This window comes from Delphinus delphis, chromosome 2 (assembly GCF_949987515.2).
Source record: "Delphinus delphis chromosome 2, mDelDel1.2, whole genome shotgun sequence".
Taxonomy (NCBI): Eukaryota; Metazoa; Chordata; class Mammalia; order Artiodactyla; family Delphinidae; genus Delphinus; species Delphinus delphis.
Genome location: NC_082684.1, coordinates 93,079,688 through 93,103,440, shown reverse-complemented (window position 1 = coordinate 93,103,440; position 23,753 = coordinate 93,079,688). Strand labels below are relative to the sequence as shown.

General features: G+C 41.5%; 1 protein-coding gene across 1 annotated transcript in view; it reads left to right on the top strand.

Moving 5' to 3' along the window:
- The window catches only part of ATP8B4 (ATPase phospholipid transporting 8B4 (putative)), a 366,096-nt gene that overhangs the window by 325,055 nt on the left and 17,288 nt on the right, over window positions 1-23,753 (top strand). The window contains exon 25 of the mRNA XM_060005221.1: window positions 17,688-17,771. Within this exon, the coding sequence (XP_059861204.1) occupies window positions 17,688-17,771 (84 nt within the window). The remainder of the gene's footprint in view (window positions 1-17,687; window positions 17,772-23,753) is intronic.

Below are 23,753 nucleotides of genomic sequence, written 5' to 3'. Positions count from 1 at the left end.
ACTATGAAGTTGAAATGAATGTTCAGTGACTTCTAATCTCTACATTTAGGTGATTTTCTGCTCTGCTTTCGGGATCTGATAAAACTGGTCAGAGTCAAATGTTAAGCAATTAGATTTTTAATCTTCTCAACAGTATTTTCAGTTTAAAAGAGAACAGCAAGGGAGAACAATGATTGCTCCAAATACATGAGTATCTGATATAAACTCAGCTATAAGACACACCACCTGGCTGTAATTAGGTTTCTTAAATGTTTGATTTAATTGAGCATGTGTCTTTTCTGAGTTCTTCTTTGTTTTATTATTTATTATTATTATTTTATTATTTACACTGAAAACTAGTTAATCGCACAATCTTCCTTTGAATCCATTGTCAGTCCTAAATGGGCCTCTGTGTTCTTCCTGATGCTAGTGAGTTGAGCTGGACCAGTGGTTCTCAAGCTTTAGTGTGCATGGGAATCACCTGAAAGGCTTCTGAAGCACAGCTCCCTGGGCCCCACCTGACTCTCTGATTCAGTAGGTCTGAGGTAGAGCTCCCAAATTTGCATTTTTAACAAGTTCCCTGTAGATACTAATGTTGCAGGTGGGGTACCATACTTTGAAACCATGGGGCTGGCCAATATAGAAGAAAATCTGAAGGTATCCTTTTTGAACCCAGAGCCTGGAGTGAAATCCAATCTGATGACTTTTCATTTTGTCCACTCTGGACTCTACTCATCTTTTCTGAGGCATAGGGGCCAGTTAAGCAAACAGCTTTTCCCCCTAAAAGAATTGTTCCAGAGGGCTTAGAATCTTCTTATCAACCCTGCCAAAGCCATGGCCCCTGAGGCTTACATGCACTAAGACAAGGTCAGGAGAAAAATGGGTATGTGTTTCAGGGGAGAGGATTTCTTTTCCCAATTCACCCAGTCTCTTATGATTTTATCTAGCTTAACCCTGAGCTTCTCAAGGAAAGGAAGCACATCTGAGTCATCCATACAGCCTATAGTCTTGAACGGCACCTGGCATATAGAAGGCATATAGTCATTTCAATGTTGTTGGTTGTTTCTAGAGTCCTTTCCTATGCTTGCTTGAGGTAGATCCAGCAAGGAGAGTCCTTCCAATATGCGTCCAGTCACTCCTGCAGGTGCCACTTACTCTACCTGCACCAAGGGCCATCTCTACAGGCTTTGCATCTGGTCTGTGTAAATGTGTGCAGCCTGACCAGCACTGTGGGCTCAGTGTCTTAAGAGCTTAGTGTGATTATGGCATTGATTCCAGAAAGTAGAAAGATGTCTTTTTTCAGTGGTGTTAATATTAACATAGGATGGCTAATTGGACCACAAGTAATACATTTCTTATATATAGCTTCATTCTAGGAAAGACCAAGAGTGGATTTTCCCTGGTTTATTTTGCTTTGCCTAGGTCTTTGCTGATTTAAATAAGCCAATAATCCTCTGTAAGGAGGGGAGGAGTCACCACATAAGACCAGTTGGGCTACTGAGTAGAAATCTTGGACTGCTACCCATTTTGCCCTAATTTTTATGATGATATGATCAAATTGAGTAGAGTCCAGAGTGGACAAAATGAAAAGTCATCAGATTGGATTTCACTCCAGGCTCTGGGTTCAAAAAGGATACCTTCAGATTTTCTTCTATATTGGCCAGCCCCATGGTTTCAAAGTATGGTACCCCACCTGCAACATTAGCATCTACAGGGAACTTGTTGAAAATGCAAATTTGGGAGCTCTACCTCAGACCTACTGAATCAGAGAGTCAGGTGGGGCCCAGGGAGCTGTGCTTCAGAAGACTTTCAGGTGATTCCCATGCACATTAAAGCTTGAGAACCACTGGTCCAGCTCAACTCACTAGCATCAGGAAGAACACAGAGGCCCATTTAGGACTGACAATGGATTCAAAGGAATATTGTGCGATTAACTAGTTTTCAGTGTAAATAATAAAATAATAATAATAAAAGATTTATACTTACTGGACAGGATCCCTGAATCCTACTATTTAAGGCTTTCATTCATTCAGTGAATATTTACTAAGCCCCTTGTATGTGTCAGACTGTGATGCCTGCTGGAACTTATATCTCAGGTACGGAAAGGGATGTCTAAGAGGTGCATTCTTTGTGAACATGGCAAAATGTGATCTCACAAATTTTATTAGCTGTCCACATTGTGGAGAATTGAAGGTTTTATTCCAGAAAAGTAGATAGGCTTGTCAGGAGAGTGGCAAGTAGTAATTTGTTATGGTCTGTTGGAGAAGAAAAGGCAGCAAGTCAGTGACAGTGCCCATGTAATGGCATAAATGTTTTGCTGTCATCTGCTAGGTGGAATCATGATATTGTTGACACCAACAGGTAGGGACAAAAGCAAATTGCAAGTATCGCTAACACTTAGAGAGCACTTACTATGTGCCAGGCATTGTGTAAATATTTTGACTGTATTAGCTCAATACTTATAATAACCATATGAAGTAGGTTTTTTAATTGTGGTCTATGTCAGTTTTTAAAAAATAATTTTAAAATATTTTTAATTGTGGTAAAACACATAAACATAAAATTTACTGTCTTAACCATTTTTAAGTGTACAGTTCAGTAGTATTAAGTACATTCACGTTGTTGTACAACAGATCTCCAGAATTTTTTCATCCTGTAAAACTGAATTCTATATTCATTGAAAAACAGCTCCCCATTTCCCTCTCTCTCCAGCCTGTGGAAATCACCATTCTACTTTCTATTTGTTTGAGTTTGGATAATTTAACATGACTTATGCTCTAGATTTACTGATTCTTTCTTCTACTTGGTTGAGTCTGTTGTTGATGCTCTTATTGCTTTCTTCTCTCATTGTATTCTTCAGCTGTAAGATTTCTATTTGTTCGTTTTGATGATTTCTATTTCTTTGTTGAACTTCTCATTTTGTTTATGCATTGTTTTCTTAATTTTAGTTGCCCGTGTATTCTTATAGTTCACTGAAATTCTTTAAGAGGATTATTCTGAATTCCTTGTCAGACGGTTCATAGATCTCCTGCAGCTTGGGGTACTTGATGGGTCAGCTGGCAGCATCTGTGGGCAGTGGGGTTTGCTGTCAGGGTCTCTAGCTGGGTGAAGTCACTGCCTATGCTCTGAGGTCAGGGGGCTGCTGCTGGCTGGGCTCTGTGTTCGCTCACAGTAGATGACATTTCAGGCTGTGCTTCCTGACCAGATGGTGCTCACGGCTGCATTCTTTGTTTATGCAGGTCCATAGGCAGGGCTTTAAGGTTGGATGGGACCTCACGCTGTGCTCTGTGATGAGGTGGGACCAAAGGGTGTGTCCCAAAGTTGGACTGGGTCCCTGTCTGGGCTTCCACATCAGATGGGACCCACAGACTATGCTCCATGATTGGGTGGACTCACTGGCTGAGCTCCCTGATTGGGCTGGGCTACAGGCAGCATTTAGCAATTGGGCAGTTCTGTATGCTGGACTCTGCTTCAGGGTGGGGCTATAGACTGGGTTTCTCGACTGGGTGGTACCATACGCTGGGCTTTGAGGCTACCCAGGGTCGCTGTTCTGACTCCCTGGTCATATGAGACCAGAGGCTATACTTCAGAGTTGGGTAGGCCTTCTGGCCTGGGGCTCTGTATAAGCAGGGCTGTAGCATGGAGGGCTCCCTGGCTACCTGGGTTCAGTGGCCAGGCTTCCCGGTTGGGTAGGACTGGGGGGCTATACTCAGCAGATTGTGAATTTTCTTCTCTGCCTAGGTGGGGCCACAGAACAGTCTCCACAGCAAATATAGCTTGTTGACTGGTTACCCATATCAGGCAGAGCTGCCTGGACCAAACAAAGTCCCTGGCCAGAAGGGGCTACTGGCTCAGCTCTGCATATGGGCAGAGCCCCTGGCTGGCATCTCTGCTTCAGTGCTGCTGAGTGCTGATTGCTGTAAGCCCTGTCCCCCACTTATCTGTCTCTATCTGATCCACTTTGGGTTCTCTTTCTCCCAGTGGAGAAACCATAGGCCCAGAGGGGCCCTTTTGGTGCAGTGCTGTACCGGCCTGGGGGAGGGGTGACACAGTCAGGGTATAGCTGCTCCTCCTTCCCTTCTAATGTGATGCTTCTCAGTCTCTGTGATCCAACAGGACAGCTTCAGCCCCCAGTTCTGGGATTTTCACAGTGGTGTCTTGTCTGTGGATAGTTGTTAGGTAGTCTTCTTGTGAGGGAGACTGAAGCTGGGAATGACCTATGCTGCCATCTTGATGACATCACTTCTGAAGTCTCTTTTTTTCCAGAGAGCATTTGTGTGTCATCTGCCAGTTCCCTGGGGATACTGCCTACCTGAGATCTTTCTCTCTGTTCCAGGATTTTTTTGAATTTGAACTGTAAACTCTGGTGAATACCATTTGAGAGTCAAGTTTTCAGGAGAAATTTTTTTGTCTCTCCCTTTAGCTAGTTCCAAGGTTGACACAGGCAAGTTTCCTTGCAGTCCCTTTCTGCATAAAGATTTGTTTCTCCTTTACTCTCACACTAAAGATTCAGCCTGTTGCTGCCCTAGCATTATGAGAATGATAGATTCTCCATTTGGTCTAATCTTGGCATCAATAATGGTGTCTCTTAGAAGAAATAGTGTCTCAGGGTCAATGATATTTGGTATTATTACTGAAACTCATGTGACATGGAACCTTGTTTTCCCCAAGCAACATGCATAAAGTCCTACAGAACTCTACAGTACCACATAGAAACCACTTAGGGCAAGTCTGGACTAGATGGCTCTGACAGTTTCAAAACTATTTATCCTAGTTTCAATGTTTTGAGGCAGTAAAATGTACAAAGGACAAAATGATGCTAAGAATATTATTCCCAGAAGCATAGGCTATTTATGTTCCTCTCTTTCAAAAACTTCCATTTTCTTAATTAAATCTAGTCCAGGGATAAATTAGTCCTGTTTTATATGCTAAAGGAATCAGGGGGGGTGGGGGGGAGGTTTTCATTTAAACTTCTGTAAAATCTTTTTCACTATCCTCAAAGTTTTTTCCTTATGATAAAGATAATTTTATGTGAATATATTGACTTTTATATATCTGAGAACATACTCTTTGCTTTTTTCTTATTAAAAAATCACATTTTGAGAAATCCCTCTTGTTTTACATTCTTCAAAAATGTTATTTTTCTTAATGGCATTCTGAAATATGAATTTATTGCAGTTTATTCTGAGTTTATAAACATTACAATTTTTGTCATTTTAAATTGAATAGTTCATCCCTTGCTTATAGCCGTGAGTCACACAACATTGTATTGCTAGTACGAATGCTTGTTTACTGTCTTGGGAAGAGAAAACAAAATGATGACTAGGCCAAGTTCCCACCCACCTGGAACTCATTTTCTCATTGGGAAATAAAGATATGCACAAATATGTCTGATAGAAGTACTGTATTTGAACTTAATATGAGAGCATGGGAAAAAGAAGGCATGTGTGAGCATCTGGTGTGACTTCAGGGGCTCAATTAATCTCAAGTGAGTATATGAACATTTTCAAAATTAAGCGGAGGTCTGGAGGCGTGCAGGTGTAGCTACCTGCAGGGATGCAGGGGCTAGTTTGTGTAAAGGTGCGAGACTAGAGTAAAAGGAGGGAAAGCCTCCTGTCATACCTGAACACTTTCCAACTGACCTGCAGTTAGCTGAATTTAATCTCTTTTTAATTTCCAAAATTCCATTTAAAACCAACTCATTCAGAAATACCTTTAAAAAACTGCATGGCATTACTTATTGCATACAGCAAGAAGTATCTTCTAGAACAGATGTTATACCACTATAGAGATGGAAACGCTGGTCTCCCCCCACCCCACCCCCATGTGAGCGGGCTGGTGTGTTAGTAATACTGAGAACTGGCTGTGACAGCAACTCGGATATGGAATTGAGATTGGTCAGGATCATTGTCTCTTTTCCATTCCCTGTTTTTCCCTAGAAGCTCCTGATTAACGACAGGTTTAACTGAAAAATCTCTTGGCTTTTTTTCTTAGCCCTGTTTTTCTGAGGACAATATGCTGTAAATATGAGGCAAGTGAAAAGAAAACAACATATTTGGGAGAAATGCTACTCTACAGAGAATGAGAATTTTTGAATAGGGGACATTTTTGCAGTGACACTTTTTCCCCCATTGAAATCATTTAGCTGGCTTGGGTCTCCAAAACCACATGTTGGGCGACAAGCCTTTCTTAGCTCCTAGAGCCCATTAGAAAACTGCTTACTTCCAGTCTGTTAATGAAAGTTGGCCGTCTGAGGTCTTCCCACCGCTGCCATCCTTCTCCTACATTGCTTCAGTGGAATTGAAAGCTCCTCGGTGAAATGGAGCCAGTAGTAATAAAAGCCCCAGGACCCGGCAGATTCAGTAACAGCAGGCATGTGTTCAGAGGCCCTTGCTTGGCAGACCTGATATGCATCACTTCTCTGTCTAATCCCCATAGGAGTGAGACTCACTCACATCCTCCAGCACAGAGCCTATAGTCTCTGAACGCTCATTCATTTCAAAAGAATAAACTGAGTACCAGTTTGGGGCCAAGGGCTCTGCAGGCCTCCAGTGACACAAGAATGAACCAGAGGGATGCAGTTCCTGCCCTCAGGGAACTTAACAGTCTGGGAACGATTTTATTTTCATAAATGTGAAACTGATGTTGAATAACTCTGTAGTCACCTTTCGCTTATTTTTCCACCAAGACTTTTTTAAAATTAAATTTGTCATGGACGGGCCGTATCTTGGGACCAGCCCTGTCCAATCTCAGCGTGATTCATAAGCACCTAAGTATTTCTTCCCTGCATCTCTCAACAGATTGCTTTGAAGTAATCTACTCTGCAGCCCAAAACACCTGACCAAACGTAAATAGATTGTTCTTTCACAGACACATTGTTGACTTTTAAAACACCAATTTAATTACTTAACGAAGTGACATGTGCTATTTCTTTACTCCCTTGGCCCGTGTCGTGGGGCCTGGTGAAGTTTTTCCAGTCTCTTATTCTCTGATGGTAGCTCCGGTAGATTCCAGGCACTGCCCCATCCTGGTAGGTGGGCTGAGGCAGGTGTGCAAGCCCATCCGGCTGTGGCGTGCTAGGCTCCACGGGGCCGGTGGGTGGGGCGATTCACTGCTCGTGAGACGGTGGCACTTAGGACATCTCAGATGGACGATGATGTGGTGCAGGCTGGGCTGTGCTCGGTTTATGGACTTTCCTCTGCTTGGCTTCAGCGCCTCACCTTTGTTGTGATTGCTTTAGGACACATGGAGAAAGAATCTGCCTGGGAGGGACCAGACTGCTTTTGTTCGCTTTGCTGGGTAGGCTTTCCTGGGAGAAGCAGCTGGGACACAGAACAGAAGGTGTATGTCTTGTGGAAATCTAAAATCTTTGCTCTGGCAGGGAATGTCAGAGATACTGAGTCTAACCCCTCATTTGATAGAGGAGGAACCTGAGTCCCCCAAGAGCTGAGGATCGGTGGTAGACAAGGCTGACGCTAGAGCTCATCATGCCTTCTGACTTTTTTCCAGTGCCCCTTCTGCTCCGCTTGATAAATGGCCACTGGAATTGTTATAGACTTGAGAGAATGGCGATATCTTTAAAAAAAAAAAAATACTGTATTCTCCTAACCCCTAATCAGGCAAATGTTTGCTTTATTTGGAATCTAAAGGAGAAACGTCCAGAAACAGTCAGTATACTAGGACTATGGGGGAGAAAATGAACTCTCTTACTGAGAGAGAGCTTATGCTGTAGGGAGTATCTCCCACAGCTTGGATCCTTAGAAAGGTGGCAACTTCCTCCTGGAATCATCTGGAAGCTGGAGGCCACCTTCTGCCAGCAAACACTCCAACCAAACTGCCACTAAAAGACCATTTAAATATAATCTGCCCTGATGAGATTTCCAACCAGATTTCTGGACCAGAGGGGTTTGGATAAAGGTCAGAGAAGTCTTTAAACTGAATCATGGACCTTTTCTAAGGACATGCTTTATCTCAGTCTGTTATCAAAGCCTGCATGATTTTCGTGGAATCCACTGTGGATTTGTGTGCAGTTTATACGTGTAACTTATTTTAAAAGTACCTTATGCCCTCAGGACTTTTAATAAACTATCCCCCACCAGAGATAGAGCCATAAGAACCCCTCAACCACCTGCCTCCTCCACCAAAAAAAAAAACCCACAACAAAAAAAAAACCATTGGTTGAAGCCCTATTTAGGAAATTCACATTTGAAACTGCAACTACTGGCACTGTGTACTTCTGATATTATCTGATGACAATTTATCATTGTCAGTGAGATACAGAGCTGTGTACTTTTTTTTTTTAATTCTGCTGTGATATGGAAACAATTATCTTGTCAAGGCCAGAAAAACATTAGTTCTGTCAAACAGTATAAGAAAAATCACAATGAAAAGTTTGGAAAGTGACGTGAAAGAGTGTGACTAACCTAAAGGCTTGGATGACTTCATGGATTTGGTTACCTGTGAGCCCACGTCAACCAGGCTGGCGGTTCCCCTCTCCTCCCCTTCCACATGTGCTCTGTGGAAAACCGGGGGAGGGGCGGGTGCTCAGGTCTGGGCCATTCCTCCTGGATCCTGCTGGTGGGTTTCTGCTAATTACACAAATCAGTAACAGATGTGCTGAGGCTAAGCACCTCATATTTATTCCACAATGTGTTTTCTTTAAATGACAAATTTTTTAAGGCCAAAAAGAAAAATATCATTATATAGTTTTCCTCTGCAACACAGAGCAAAAGGGGGGAATACATGTCTCCAGAGAGGTAGTTCATCCTGTCATTTGAACAAGGAGCTAAGCCAATAGTCTCAGAAGAGAAAGACCTTTGTAACTGTTTAAGATCCTTATTAAGGTTTATTTAAATGTGGTATTCTATAAATCATAGATTTTGTGTTCCCCAAGCTGTTAGATTATAATTTATAGCTGGAGTATTTTTACTCTATGTATAAAATGGTTGATAAGGTTGATAAATTGCTCCCACAGAGAAGGGAGCCAGGAGGAGCTTTCCTTAAATAGGAAAACAGTGAAGTTGGAAAAATGAACATTCCACTGTCTTTTTTCTGATCTGTGAAGAGACACTTTTAGGCTTCCAAACATACTAGTGGCATGGCACAGGAGCATGGCTTTTCCCTCTTATTAAGAATATTGGAAATGGGTAACAGAAAATTTGGAAGTAGAGGTGGTATGGCTGCCCCTAGGAGGACGGGGGCCTCAGGACAAATATTTTTGTTCAGGACTCCTGTTTATATAAACAATTTGAGTCACCCGAAATCAGAATGTCAGCACTGGTCTGGTCTAGTCCCCGGCCAGAATGCTTCCCACGGGAGAGGCTACAGAGGAATCATTCCTCCTCCTTCCTTCACCCCGCCCATATCTTTGGGGCATCTGATGAACCCACATGTGAGGGGAAGGGAGGGAGGGAGAGAGTGTTTGTGAGGGGGTAGTGGAAATAGTAGAGGGCTTGAGCATGCGTGGAAGGGGAGAAACAGGGATGGGGTCCATGTGGGTCATGAGTATGCCCCTCTCTTTTGGTCTTAGTCACCAGAGGGTGTCTGTGAACTTTTCTGAGTGTAGCTAAGGACTTAAAGGAGAAGTGGAGCATTTACTAGGATAACTATTTGAGTAGCTGGAGATCTCTTGCAAGGAGAGGAAGAAGCCTGTTGTAGAAGAAATACTGCTTGTGATTTGATTTTTTATGGAAGACCCTAAAGCCTAAGCTGTGCTAAATCAATACACACAACTGGGAAAGGTGTCTTTTAAAAGTGAATGACTCAGTTTAACACATTTGAGGCAAAACTAGAGTAAGAGTGAACAGTGATTGATACAATTAAGTATTCACGAGGAAAATGATAATTATATCAAGGTATTTGGTTTTCTTTAAATCGTGCTCTAATTTTCTGTTGATTTCATTAATATAGTAGTTTATTATGGATAGAAATATCTATGGTTAGTTGTAGCAATAAAAAATTGTATTTTCATAGAAAAGTATAATTTGTGGGAAAATATACCTTTTTATTTACCGTTAAACATATCGCTTGAAGCTTGAATCCCTGCAGGCCCCTCCCTCCCTCCCTTCCTTGCATAATAAATGTATTCACTATCTGTTTGTCAGGTGCTGCTGTACTGGCATCTACGCATTTCATTGAATACTCACAGCCCCCCTCAAATCCCCATTTTATAGCCAAGGAACCTAAGACTGAGAGAGATTGAGTATTTTGCTCAGGGACACGCAGTTCTATCAGAATTCTGACTCCAGTACCTTTACCCTTAAGATACCAGCTTCCTTCTGTTGAATACTTACCATCTGCCGGGCATTGAGTTAGGTTCCTGAGCTCCCACAGATGAATAAATTGTGTGACCTGCTGTCAGTGATGCCAAAAACTTGGCCTCTGTGTACCAGTGCTGAATTGAATCTTGGAGACAGTTTTGGGTGAAGTGGAAAAGAAGAGCTTTATTGCTTTGCCAGGCAAAGGGGGACACAGCAGGCTCCTGCCCTCAAAAACTGTGTGTCCCAACCCAGGAGGATTTGGTGAGGAGTTTTATAGCAATGGTTCAAGGGTAGGGTTGCTGATATGATTAGGGTGTGTTCAGGGCCTGCACTCCTGTAATCTGGTCTCAGGTGGTCTGATGAGCTTCTCAAGGTTATCAAACTGTCATCCTCTCTGGAATGAAGAATGCTGACATCTTCCATTTGTTGGGGGTTTTAGTTCTGTAAAGAGCTCAAAGAGATTGTTATGTGTATCCCTGGAGGTGGAACCAGGACCCTGCCCCAAGGCTGCACTATTGTTTCTTCGTTGCTCCTGCCTTTTCTCGGCATCCCCTCCCTTCCCTGATTAGCAACTCTTCGAATCTTCCCTTTGGAACTCAGGGAAGGTCACGGAGGCTGGAGTCTGTTTCCTACAAACAAGAAATGGGGGACAAGGAAAGGCTTCCATGCCCAGGAGCCCCACAGGGTCCTGCTTGGTTTCCCCCTTGGGGAGGGCCTGGGAACCAGCCTATAAATAATTGTGAGTCGACAGCTATGAAGCGGTGAGGTGTGGAGTGTCATGGGACTACAAAGGAGTGGCCTGGAACCCAGCCCTGGAGGATGGAAGTGGGCAGGGCTCAGAAAGTCTTCCTAGAAGATCTGTCTCTGGGCTGACCCTTCAAGGATCAATCAGAGCGAAGCAGGTGAGGGGGGAAAGGATGGCCATGGGGTGGAGGGGGGACAATAGGAGGAAAGCCACAGAAGTGAAGAGTGGTTTGGGCTGCAGCACAAGCGATCTGGCATGGTTAAATCAGTGGGATCTGGGATTAATTTGATGTCGGGTGTTGGAGAGAGGGAGAGAGATCATATTTCTGACTTGGACCCTGGGATGGAGGTGGTGGTGTCAGAAACTGATACAGGGAACACAAGAAGGGAGCCTGGTTAAGGAACTGTGAGAATGAGTCCAGGCCTGGGCACACTGAGTTTGAGAAGCCTGTGTCACATCCTCAGCGGAGGGTCTAGTAGCAAGTTAAATGTCTAACATTTATAAAAAGTTGTAAAATAATTCATCAAATATTTATAGAGCACCTACCATTGGCTAGATGATGCTCTAGGCACAGGAGTTAGTGTTGTGCGTTAAGTCTCTGTTTCATGGAGATTATATTCTGGTGGGATGAAGACAGATAATAAAGAAGTAAATTAGTGAGCTGATTTCAGAATTGTTATTAAGAAAGAACTGGGTAATGTAGAAGTTCTCATTGAGAAGGTAACACTGGAACTGTGACCTGAGTGTTTAGAGGGAAACTTTCATTTGAATACCCCGGGGTTAAAGTATTCCAGGCAGAGGGCGTGGCAAGTGCAGTTGTCCCTTGATGTAGGAATGAGCCTGGTAAGTTAGAGAAAGACAATCAGTGAAGCTGAAGCTCCGTGAGTGAGGGCGAGAGTACAGTGAAGCAAAGTTGAAGAGGCAGACAAGCATAGCTCAGGAAGAGCTTTACGTCATGGCGCAGAGCCCGGATTTCACTCCAAGTAAAATGGAAGCCATTGGCAGGTTTTTAACTTGGGTAAATGCTAATGTTACCATTTCAAATGACAAAAAACAGCATACAAAACTGTATTTATTGCACACTCTCAACTGTCTAAAATGATGTGAGCAAAGAAGCTTTTAAAGAAACTCGCCAAATGATACCACTGATTGAGAGGTGGTTTCATGCCATGGCCAGTGCTGTGAATGCTGAGTACCAGGGCTGGAACTTGGTCCTGACACTTGCTAGACCAGCAGTTCTCAAACTCTGTGATCTCAGGACTCTATCTATCAATATTTACCATATCAGAAATTAAAATGGAGAAAAAATTTAAACTTTTATTAATTTATTAAAAAATATTGAACCCATGATATGTTTACCTAAATGACATATTTTAATGAAAAAATTACTGTACTCTCCAAAAAATAAGCTGTGAGAAGAGAGTCAGTTTTTATACTTAAGTTCTTATTATTTTGCACAATAGGAAGCAGCTGGGTTCTCATATCTGCTTCTGCATTCAGTTCGTTGTGATATCAGAAGTCATATATACTTATGCAAGAATGAGAGTGAATAGGGCAAATAATCAGCTTCTTAGCATCATTCTGAAAATAGTTTTGCCATTGTGGATCCCTTAAAAGTTCCATACCCCACCTTAAAAATCTTTGTGTTCAGTGTGACGTTGGGCAGTGTCCTAACATAATGGGTCTCAAACTAGTTTCTCCATCTGTAAACTGGAGGCTGTTATAGCACCAACCTCACGGGATTGTTGTGATTACTTAATGAGTCAGTATATGTATTTAACGAGTCAATATATGTTAAAATAGTGCCTGGTACATATGGTGTTCAGTACATATCAGCGAGTTTTCTTTTTGTTGTGATTCTGTGTGGCAGCAAAAACTCTCGCAAGAAGTTGCAAAAACTCATTTAAACTTTATTCTCACTGATTTTCCTTCCTGTCCTCTCTTGCTCCGGTTGTGAAATGAGGCTTCAAATCTGAATGCCAGCTTACAAATGCTACCGTCAAATAATTGCAGGTTTAATCAGTTACTCATAGTTTAGCTTGTAGTAATTTTCCAGATTCTTTCTTTCTTCCTTGTACCTAAAATCATCTCTTCTCAGTGAGTAGAAGTTTGATGGTAGATGAGGTGGAGGAAGAAGAAGAGATCTGACAGTACCAGGTTCTGCCTGATGCTATAAGACTTCAATTTAATTGCTTTCCCCCTCTTATATTTTCCATACTGCAATCAGAAAATGAATTGAAATGAAAGTCAGAAGACGCCATCAGCTGCTGCTTGAGGATTTGTGTCAGCTAGTGCTTTTTTTTTTTTTTTGGGTGGCGGTAAGTGAAATTCTCAGTCTTGGCTTCACAGTGGAATCACCTGGGAAATTTTTTCAATTACCGATGCTTGGATCATCCCACCTCCAAAGATACTGATTTAATTGGCCTGGATGTGGCATGGTCGTCAGGATTTTAAAAATCCTCCTAGTGCCCAAAGTCTCACCAGGCTATGACTAAAAAATAAGGTCATGTGTTTCCTTTTTTACTGTAAAATATAACAAATCCACCAAAAAAGTACGTAATACATAAATGTCAGCTTAACAAATTGTAAAATGAACACTCACGTCACCACGATCCAGGGCAAGAACCAGAACGTTGCCAAACCACAGAAGCTCCCTTGCCTTTTCTCAGTCACACCTCATTTTCCAACTATCTGGAGTTAATCATTGCCCTGATATTTTATAATCACTTTGTTTTATAATTTTATCCTATGAGTATAAATCTCTAAACAACATAGAATAGATTGGCACATTTTTAAACTTTATTGAAATGGAATCATACGTTTTTGTCTGGCTTCTTTTGCTCAACATTGTATATATTTTTTGATTCATTTGTGGTTTTGGATATAGCTGTAGTTCCTTGCTTTTCATTATTCTGTAGAATTCTATGATATCAATATACTACAGTGTCTTTCTACATTCCACTCCTGATGGATGTTTCTGGTTTGGGACTGTTATAACCAGTTCTGGTATGAGCATTTTCATATGTCTCCTCGTACACGAAGGCAGACATTCTGAACATATATCTCTAAGAATAGATTTGTTGGACACCTTTGCTCATCCGAAGGAAGAGAGAGAGGCTGAGCAAACCGGAGTCCAGAAGATAGGAGTTGGTGTCTGGGACTCTGTTAACTCTGCTCTGGGCTGGGACCCTGGAGGTTTGCACTGCTCTGAGCCATGTGCCCTGAGGATGTTGATGATCTACAGGAGGCAACTGTGAAGCTCAGGATCCTCTCTTTTAATCGTTTCCTGAGACTAGAGGGATAAGGTTCAATGCCTGTCAAGGGTAGAGATCCTGTTGAAGTACTTCCCTCTCTGGACTGGGACCCAAGGGCAGCCTCCTGGCAATAGGGTCACAGGCAGGACAGCTGGGTGGTGCAGAAAACATCAGGCCTTCATCCGAACCTCAGCAGCTGATAGAAGGAGATAAACACACTCTCTGGAGAAAGAAAACATCATCCTGCGCCTTGAAGTGGTTCTTAAATTCTTATCCTCTCCTTTATCTTGACAGGTATTCCCCACTAGTTAGTTCACTGAAGCTTTGATGAAGATCCTTCTTTTCCTTAGCTTTTTTCGTTATCTTCAGTGGGGAGTTTGGTATGAATCAATTATTACTGATGGCACATGCCCCTATCTTATATGCATACCATAAACCCAGGCTTGTTTCAGATACCTCTGCTAAAATATCCTGGGGTTTCCAGGGAGTGCTGACAAACTTTTCTGGTCTGTTCTCATGGTTGCCTGATACTCCAGGCTATTGACCTGCCCTTCTGTAGGTTCTCTCTTGCCACATTGAGTCTAAGATCCTCTGGGTCACTGCTGCTGTCTGTACTACTTTGTCCAAGCATAAACATAGGCCGTGGTATGCTAGAGCTGGCCCATATTGGTTCCTAGGAACTGATTGTTAAATTCTTAGGATTTATGTGAGCCAGTGGTTAAACACAGCTGTTATTAAAAATTAAATTATATAAACTTACGAGTTAAATAAATTATATGAAACACAAAGTTCATGAATACTCAAGACTCATCCCTTTTAAATTAGCTTTTACCATATTTTGCTGATGATGCTCTTGAGGTTATTTCTATCTGTTGGATCTGTGTGGTGGAAATACTATATACAATGGCATGCTGTGGCACCTCGCTTCTCAACTCAGTGATATGACTGCTTGAACAGTCATGGGAAAATATTTACACCATGGAAATTGGTCAAGGCTACAAATCAGGGCTTTTTCTTTCTTTTGAAGAGCTAGTTGTTAAACACTTAGCACATCTCTGGACATAGGCCCCCCTTTCAAATCCTCACAGCAGAGTCAGACTCAAAGAACAGAGTTTAGCAGGCCTCAAAGAATAATAACAGGGAATTACCGTTCAGAGAACTTAAAAACTGGTTACTAGAATGGTTATTCTGAGTCACAGGCATAGGCCTCTTGATGGTAGTTACTAATGTTGCCGCTTTGCCTAAATCCTGTCTCAGCTGTTTATTGGTGGTTGAATTCAACTTTCCTGCCTTGTCGTTCAGCCTACCCTCAAAGAGAATGACATTGAGCAGGTCTTTCCTATGTCGATTCCAGGCCTCAACTCTCTGAGATACACAGAGAGTAAAATAATTTCCTTCCTTCCCTCATCTACCCCACTCCTCTTTTCTGTTCTCTTTTTTTTTTTTTTTTTTTTTTGCCCTAAGAATGAACTCTCCTTGAGATGACTGACAGTGGGAATGTCCATGCTCTTTACTTCTTACCATGGGGCTAACCTTGCTCAGAATACAATAATCACCATTTTTTCACAGTGTCTGGTTTATTCAGTATTGAATAAAAACACCTGTGGAGCTTCAACAGAACAGTCCAGATTGAGATTTGGCCTTTGAACACTGGCCTCCACTTTCCCTTTCCTTGAACAAATATACACCCATCTCAAGAATAAACAATAATGCTAAGACACAGAGTAGTCCAAATCCAGATTTAGCAATAAAGACACCAAAATATTTTGTCTTCAACATAATGTACATGTACAGGTCATGATTTAAAGGATTGCCTTACCTGTATAACTATGTAGAACCTACCTTTAGTTTCTCTGTCTGGAACATTTGCATTTAAGATTCCTCATTGCTTTCAGAATTGCCCTAAGAAGAAAATGTGCTTCAGAATATATTCAAAATCTAGCACTTCTCCCTGCTGATCACCTGATCTAGCCCCCCTCGTCTTTCATCTGGACCACTGCAGTAGCCTCCTAATTGGTTTCCCAGCTTCCACAATTGCCCCTCTTCAGTCCATTCTCAGCACAGCATCCGGAGTGCTCAGGTTAAAATACAAATCGGATCAGGATGTTTCTTTGCTCGCAATCCTCTAATGTCTTCTCATTTTACTTAGGGAACAAGCCATGGTTACCTCCATAGGATCCTCTTTATTTCTTTGACATCATTAGACTCCCTGAAGGTCACTCTGCTCCAGCCAGATGGACTGTCTTGCTGTCCTCTGAACATACCAGATGCTTTCTTGCCTCAGGGATTTTTCATGCACTCTACTTGCAGTATGAAATTTTCCTGTCCCAGAAAGCTGCAAATTTCGATTCTTTATTTCCTTCAGATTTTTTCTCAAATATTACTTCTTAGTGAGACCTTCTCCAGTCACTTTATCACAATTACAGCCCTCCTATATTTCCTATCCCTTTTCCACCCTAGTACTGATTACCATCTCACTCATTCACTCACCAACCATATATATATATATATGTATATCTTTGTTATTGTATAAATTGTCTGTTTCCTGACACCATTACAAGGCATATTTCATATGGAATTTTTATCTGATTGTATCATGTTCAAATACCATTGCCTAGAACCTGGTACCTGGCACATAGTGGTTTCTTAATAAATATTGAATGAATGAATGAATGAATGACAGAGTGGTAGAACAGACATTGGTTAGGATCTGGAGACCTAGGTTTTAATTTTTGCCTTTGCCTGTGATAAGCTCTGTAACACTTATTACATTCTGTTTCTATACCTCTAGGTACTTACTAATACGATGGGGATATAATGACTGTTTCACATGCCTCATTGACTTTTAGTGAGGCTCATGCAGGGAAGTGCTCTCTATAGGTGTGAGGGAATATTTTTATTGTCTTATTTATTTATACCCACTGTAGCGAGCAGCTAGTTCCAGGTACACCTTGCTTTAAACCACTCCCAAGAAAAAGCTCTCCATTTGAACAGAGGGTGGGGCTGACAGGTTCATTTCCGTATCTCCCTCTGAAGATGTTAGTGAATCCTTGCTTATCGCTTAGATCAGGTAATTGGACTTATTATAAGCCATTAAAAACCTAAAGAATGAAATAAGCCACCACAGGGGCCAGGGCCTTGTGTGTGTCCAGCATTGTTTTATGTGTTCTGCATATATGATACCCTTTCATCCACCCCACTGCAACTCTGCAAGTGAGAGTATGGCTTCATTTTAGAGATGAAGAAATTGAAGTTTAGAAAAATCTAGTACCCCACTAAAGCAGTGGAGCTGATAAGAGACAGAGCCTGGGGAGAACTCATGTCTGTCTGACTCTAACACCAGACTCCCGTCCAACTCAGGAAATTGAGATAGTCAGTCCAAGAGCCTAAAAGTGAATATTCTCACACCTGTGGAAGATGTTTCTCACTGATGTGTTCATTTCTTTTCAGACTGTCTATGACCAGTGGTTCATTACCCTTTTTAACATTGTCTACACATCACTGCCTGTTTTAGCCATGGGGATTTTCGACCAGGTATGTGTTTTTCTCTGCCTTTATAACGTATTTTGCTCTGTGGATGCCTTTTAGTTGCTTTTAGCTTCTAAGTAGAAGACATGAATCATAGAAAGAGTCCTAGGAATGCAGTTGTTTTAATAGGTATTGCATGGCTCAAAAACCCTTCCAGATCTCCCACCTCCACCAAAAGATCCTCTGATCAGAGCTTGATTACTATCCTTTTAAAGATTCACACCCTACATTATTTCTCTAAAGGCTCTGAGACATCCTGCAAGAAACAGTCTCTTTAATTTCACTGTAGCCCAGCATTTCCCAAACTCATAGAACTGCACGTTTACTTATTTATTTTTCATGTAGAACTGATCAATTTGCCTCAGAACTAGTACCTGTGGTTCACACACCAGGGAATACTGTATTAGCCTCTGAAAGTGCAGAGAACCATGCAGTGATACATAGAAAATCATGGAGCTGGGTTGGAGTGCAGAGAGCTAGCATCTGTTGGTGACACTGTCCAGCACAGCCCAGAACAGGAACTCCAGGCCAGAGGAACACCCTGCCAATGGGAGAGGAAGACACGGAGCCCCACAGCCATGGAGAGAGAAAGTGAGCCGTTTTCTTTGGTTTAGCTCCACGTGCTTGAGGGGAGAGAAGGGAGGGAATCATTTATAAAATGGTAGATCCTTGGCACACTCGGACCCTTGGAGGGTACTTCCTGGATGGGGACAAAGTCTGGCTGCCTATGGGGAAGTGAAAGGCTAGCCAGAGGAGCTTTCATGGCAGAGTGTATTGTTTAAAAAAATTTTTTGAAGTACTTTTAAAGAGACCAGATTTTCTCCAGGCTGTTGTTAGATCCATTTGCTAGGCCTCATTTTCTGGCCCAGAGCCATCTATTGCAGAATATAAATCTTCGCATTATGAGCTCACTCTACTCTCCCATTCTGAGGCTTTGTAGTCAGCTGTAAGCCTCACTTCTTGTATGTAAAAAGGGCAGTTTGTGAACAACATATTTGTGAAATTCTACAAAAAGTCGTGAACTCTTGAAGACCTTAGATGTAAGGGATTAAGCTCATTCATTTCCAGGTGCCCATGTTTGCAAGTGTTCCTTTCCTTGGTACTTTGTAGCTGCCTAGAATGTAGAGTAAAATATTAAATATAAAGCAATTTCTGGGAAAAGATGGTTATTGTGCAATTTGAAAAAATATATAATAAGGGGAGAATTCAAGATGTTGTTATAGGAAGATCCTGAACTCACCTCTTCCTATGGGCACAGTGGGTCTACAGCTACAGAAGGAAAAATTTCTCTTAAAAAACCCTAAAGGCTGGCTGAAGAAAACCACATGGAAGCCGGTTGGAGAGGCTGGCACACAATGCCACCATAAACCCCACCCCCGCCCTCAGCATGATAATCCTCAACAGGGAGAAAACTCAAAACCTGAAGCTTCTCCCTTAGGAGTGAAGGGTGTGCACCCCACATTGGGCACCTTAACACTTCAGAGCTGCACCTGCACCTGAGAGATGAACCTCCTAAAACCAATGAGGCTCATGTCCCAAGACCCACAAGACTGAAGCAATCTAAGAAATGGCTCTGAATGGGCCCGTGTGCTCAGACCCACTTGCTCCTTGGGCCCAGCTCAGAGGCAGCAGATCATGCCCAGTGATGGAGGCTCCCCAGCTTATATTAAATCATCAGCCTGGGGGAAGGCATCTTATTTAACACACACATCTAGGAGCCCGCTGGAACGCATTCCAGGGACAGAGACTGGTGGGCGCCATCCTTATACTCTCCCTTTGCCATACTCCAGAGCACCAGTGTCTCCTGAAAGGGAGCTGTTAACATGTGTCTGGTGCCCCTATTTTTGTGGCTGCCGTCCAGGGGACACCTCTTGACTGCCGGGCTCTGGAGGCCAGGAGAACTTGCATTCCTGGTCCCATGGGACTATAGTAATCGGCGTTACCCAGAAAGGAGCTCATATTCCTATCTGGTGTCCTGATTTTTAACGGCTGCTGCCAGGGAACACTTCTACATCATCTGGCTCTGGTGGCCAGTGGGGCTTACACTCGTGGGTCTCACAGGATTGTAACCAGGGGAGAGAGAGTTCTTAAATATCTACCACCCCTCCCATGGCAGAGCAAGAGGCAACAGACTCAGGAGCTCAGTCTTTCTGTGAAGGAGGCCTATTAGCTAATCATTATAGCTGAGGCCTGAGGGGTAGCCGTCTAATTAAACATGCATCTAGGGGCTGACTGTCATCCTTTCCAGAGACCTCAGAGGGCAGGCAGTATCTTCATGCTCTCCCTATGCCACATTCTAGAGCTCCAGTGTCTCCTGGAGAGGAGCTTCACATGTGACTGGTGCCCTGGTTCTTGTAGCTGCTGCTCAGGGGACACCACTTGATCACCTGGCTCTTGTGGCTGGGGGCTTGCGTTCCTGGGTCCCATGAAACAGTAGCAAATGAAGAGTTGGTTCTTGGCAGGCTACTCCCAGGGCACTGCACAGACAGCAGACTGAAACCCACTCCCAGTCTTTCTGGAAAAAGGAACTCTTTGTTTGTCCTGGAGCTTCAGCCTGAGGGGCAGGCTTCAGGTTTGGCACACTCCTAGTGGCTGAGGAAGCTGCTCTCAAGGAATGTAAGCTGTGGATGCCATCTTGGTCTGCTCCCTCTGCCTTGCTCCAGCTTTCTGCCATCTCCCAGAAAAGAGCTTGTGCATTAATCTGGAGCCCTGACTTTTGTGACTGTGGCATAGGGAACCTCCTAGATCGCCTGCTTCTCGTGGCCAGCGAGGCTCATTCTTGCAGTCCCACAGGTATATATTTGCATGTTTTTCAAAACTGCTGCTTGAGGGTCTAGAGTCCCATCAACCTGAATCTAGGTGCTATAATCTGACCCTGACACTGACATGTCTTGGCACATTCTCAACTACTGAGAGCTGTTAAAAATATAATAGGCTCTTTGAACAAGCATGAAGGTTTGAGAGACAACAAAGAGCTGGGGCAGGGTTGAACAATAAGGTCTGTCTCCTACATGAGGCCACTCTTGGAGACAGGGAGAAGTGTTTGTTTTGTCAGCTGTATGAAAACAAACACAGAGAGTCAAACAAAATGAAGAAACAGAGAAAAGCAATGATCTTAGTGAGAAGATCTTAAAGAGAGAGAAGAATGCATGAACACAATAACTTCAACAAAAAGATGAAAAATGTAAGAAAATACCAAATAGAAGTCATAGAGCTGAAGAATACAAGAGCTGAACTGATTAATACACTACAGGGATTCAACAACAGACTAGATGAAACATTAGGAAGGATCAGTCAACTTGAAGACAGGAACTCACCCAATCAGAGCAGCAAAAAGAAAAAAGGATGAAAATAAGTGAAGATTGCTTAAGGAACTTACAGGACAACATCAAGCAGACCAACATTCACATTATATGGGTCTCAGAAGGGGAAGAGAGAGAGAAAGGAGCAGAAATTGTATTTGTAGAAATAATGACTGAAAACTTCCCCAACCTGGGAAGGAAACAGACATCCAGACCCAGGAAGCTCAGAGAGTTCCAAATAAGATGAACCCAAAGAGACCCACAGAAAAACACTTTGTAGTCAAACCGTCAAAAGTTAAAGACAAAGAAATAATATTAAAAGGAGCAAGAGAAAAACAACTTATTATATACAAGGCAACCCCCATAAGACTATCAACAGATTTTTTTCAGCAGAAACTTTGCAGGCCAAAAGGGAGTGACATGATATATTCAAAGTTGAAAGGTAGAACTTTCACCAAGAATATTCTACCTGGCAAGATTATCATTCAGAATTGAAGGAGAGAGAAAGAGTTTTTCAGACAAGCAAAAGATAGAGGAATTCATCACTACTAAGCCAGCTTTATGAGAAATGTTAAAGGGGCTTCTTTAATCTGAAAAGAAAGGTGCTAATTAGTAACAAGAAAACATGTGAAGGAATAAATCTCAGTCGAAAGGTTTGAACAACACAGTTTTGAACTGTGTGGGTACACAATCCACAGTTGGGTGAATCCACGGATGTGGAACCATGAATATGGAGGGCCGACAATAAATTATATTCAGATTTTTGACTGTGTGAGCATTGTTGCCCTTAACCCTGTGTTGTTCAAGGGTCAACTGTATATAGTAAAGGTAGTGGTTTAATCACTTATAAAGCTAGTATGAATTTTAAAAGACAAAAGTAGTAGAGATAACTATGATTACAATAATTAGTTAAGTAATACACAAGATAAAAAGATGTAAAATGTGATATCAAAAACATAAAATGTGGGGGGAGAGTAAAAATGTTGAGCTTTAGAATGGAATCAAACTTAAGCAGTTATCAACTTAAATAGACTATTATAGATATGGTATTATTTATAAGCCTTGTATTACCACAAAGCAAAAACCTATAGTAAATGCACAAAATATAAAGAAATATAAGCATATCACTAAAGAAGGTCATCAAACCACAAAGGAAGAGAGCAAGAGAAGAAGAACAGAAAGGAATTACAAAAATAGCCAGAAAACAATTAACAAAATGGCAATAAGTACCTACCTATCAATAATTACTTTAAATGTAAATGAACTAAATTCTGTAATCAAAACAAATAGAGTGGTTGAATGGATTAAAAAAAAACAAAACAAAACAAACCCAAGACCCATCTATATGCAGCCTCCAAGAGACTCACTTTAGATGCAGACACACAGAAACTGAAAGTGAGGGGCTGGAAAAAGATATTCCATGCAAATGGAAACCAAAAGAAAGCTGGAGTGGCTATACTTATATAAGACTAAATAGACTTTAAAACAAAGGCTAATAAGAGACAAAGATGGGCATTATATAATGATAAAGGAATCAATCCAATAATAGAATATAACATTTGTAAATATTTACGCACTTAACATAGGAGCACCTAAATATATAAAATAAATGTTAACAGACATAAAGTGAGAAATAGACAGCAGTACAATAATAGAAGGGACTTTAATACCTCACTTAGATCAATGGATAGATCATTCAGGCAGAAAATCAATATAGAAACTTTGGCCTTAAATGACATGTTATACCAGATACACCCAATGTATATATATAGAATATTACCTCCAAAAGCAACAAAATGCAAATTCTTCTCAAGTGCACATGGAACATTTTAAAGGACAGATCATATGTTAAGCCACAAAAAAGTTTTAATAAATTTAAGAGATTGAAATCATATCAAGCATCCTTCTAACCACAGTGGTATAAAACTAGAAATTAATTACATGAAGAAAACTGGAAAATTCACATATATGTAGGGATTAAGTGACATGCTACTGAACACCAATGGGTCAAAGAAGAAATCAAAAAGGAAATTTAAAAAAACCTTGAGACAAATTAAAATGGAAATATAACATACCAAAATTTGTGGGATACAGTAAAAGCAGTTTTAAGAGGGAAGTTCATAGTAATAAATGCCTACCTCAAGAAACAAGAAACATCTCAGATAAACAACCTACCTTTATACCTCAAGGAACTAGAAAAAGAAGAACAAACAAAGCCCAAAGTTAGTAGAAGGAAGGAAATAACAAAGATTAGAGCAGAAATAAATAGAGACTAAGAAAACAATAGAGAAGATCAATGAAACTAAGAGCTGGTTCCTTGAAAAGATAAACAAAATTGACAAACCTCTAAGTAGACTCACCAAGAAAAGAAGAGAGAGGACTCAAATAAATAAATTCAGAAATAAAAGAGGAGATATGACAACTGACCACAGAAATACAAGGATCCTAAGAGACTAATATGAACAGTTATACACCAACAAATTGGACAACTTAAAGAAATGGATAAACTCCTAGAAACATACATCCTACCAAGACCGAACTATGATTAAGTATAAAATCTGAACAGAATGGAAAACAGTATGGAGGTTCCTCAAAAAATTAAAAATAGAACTACCAAGTGATCCAGCAATTCCGCTTCTGGGTACTTATCCGAAGAAAACGAAAACACTAATTTGAAAAGATATAT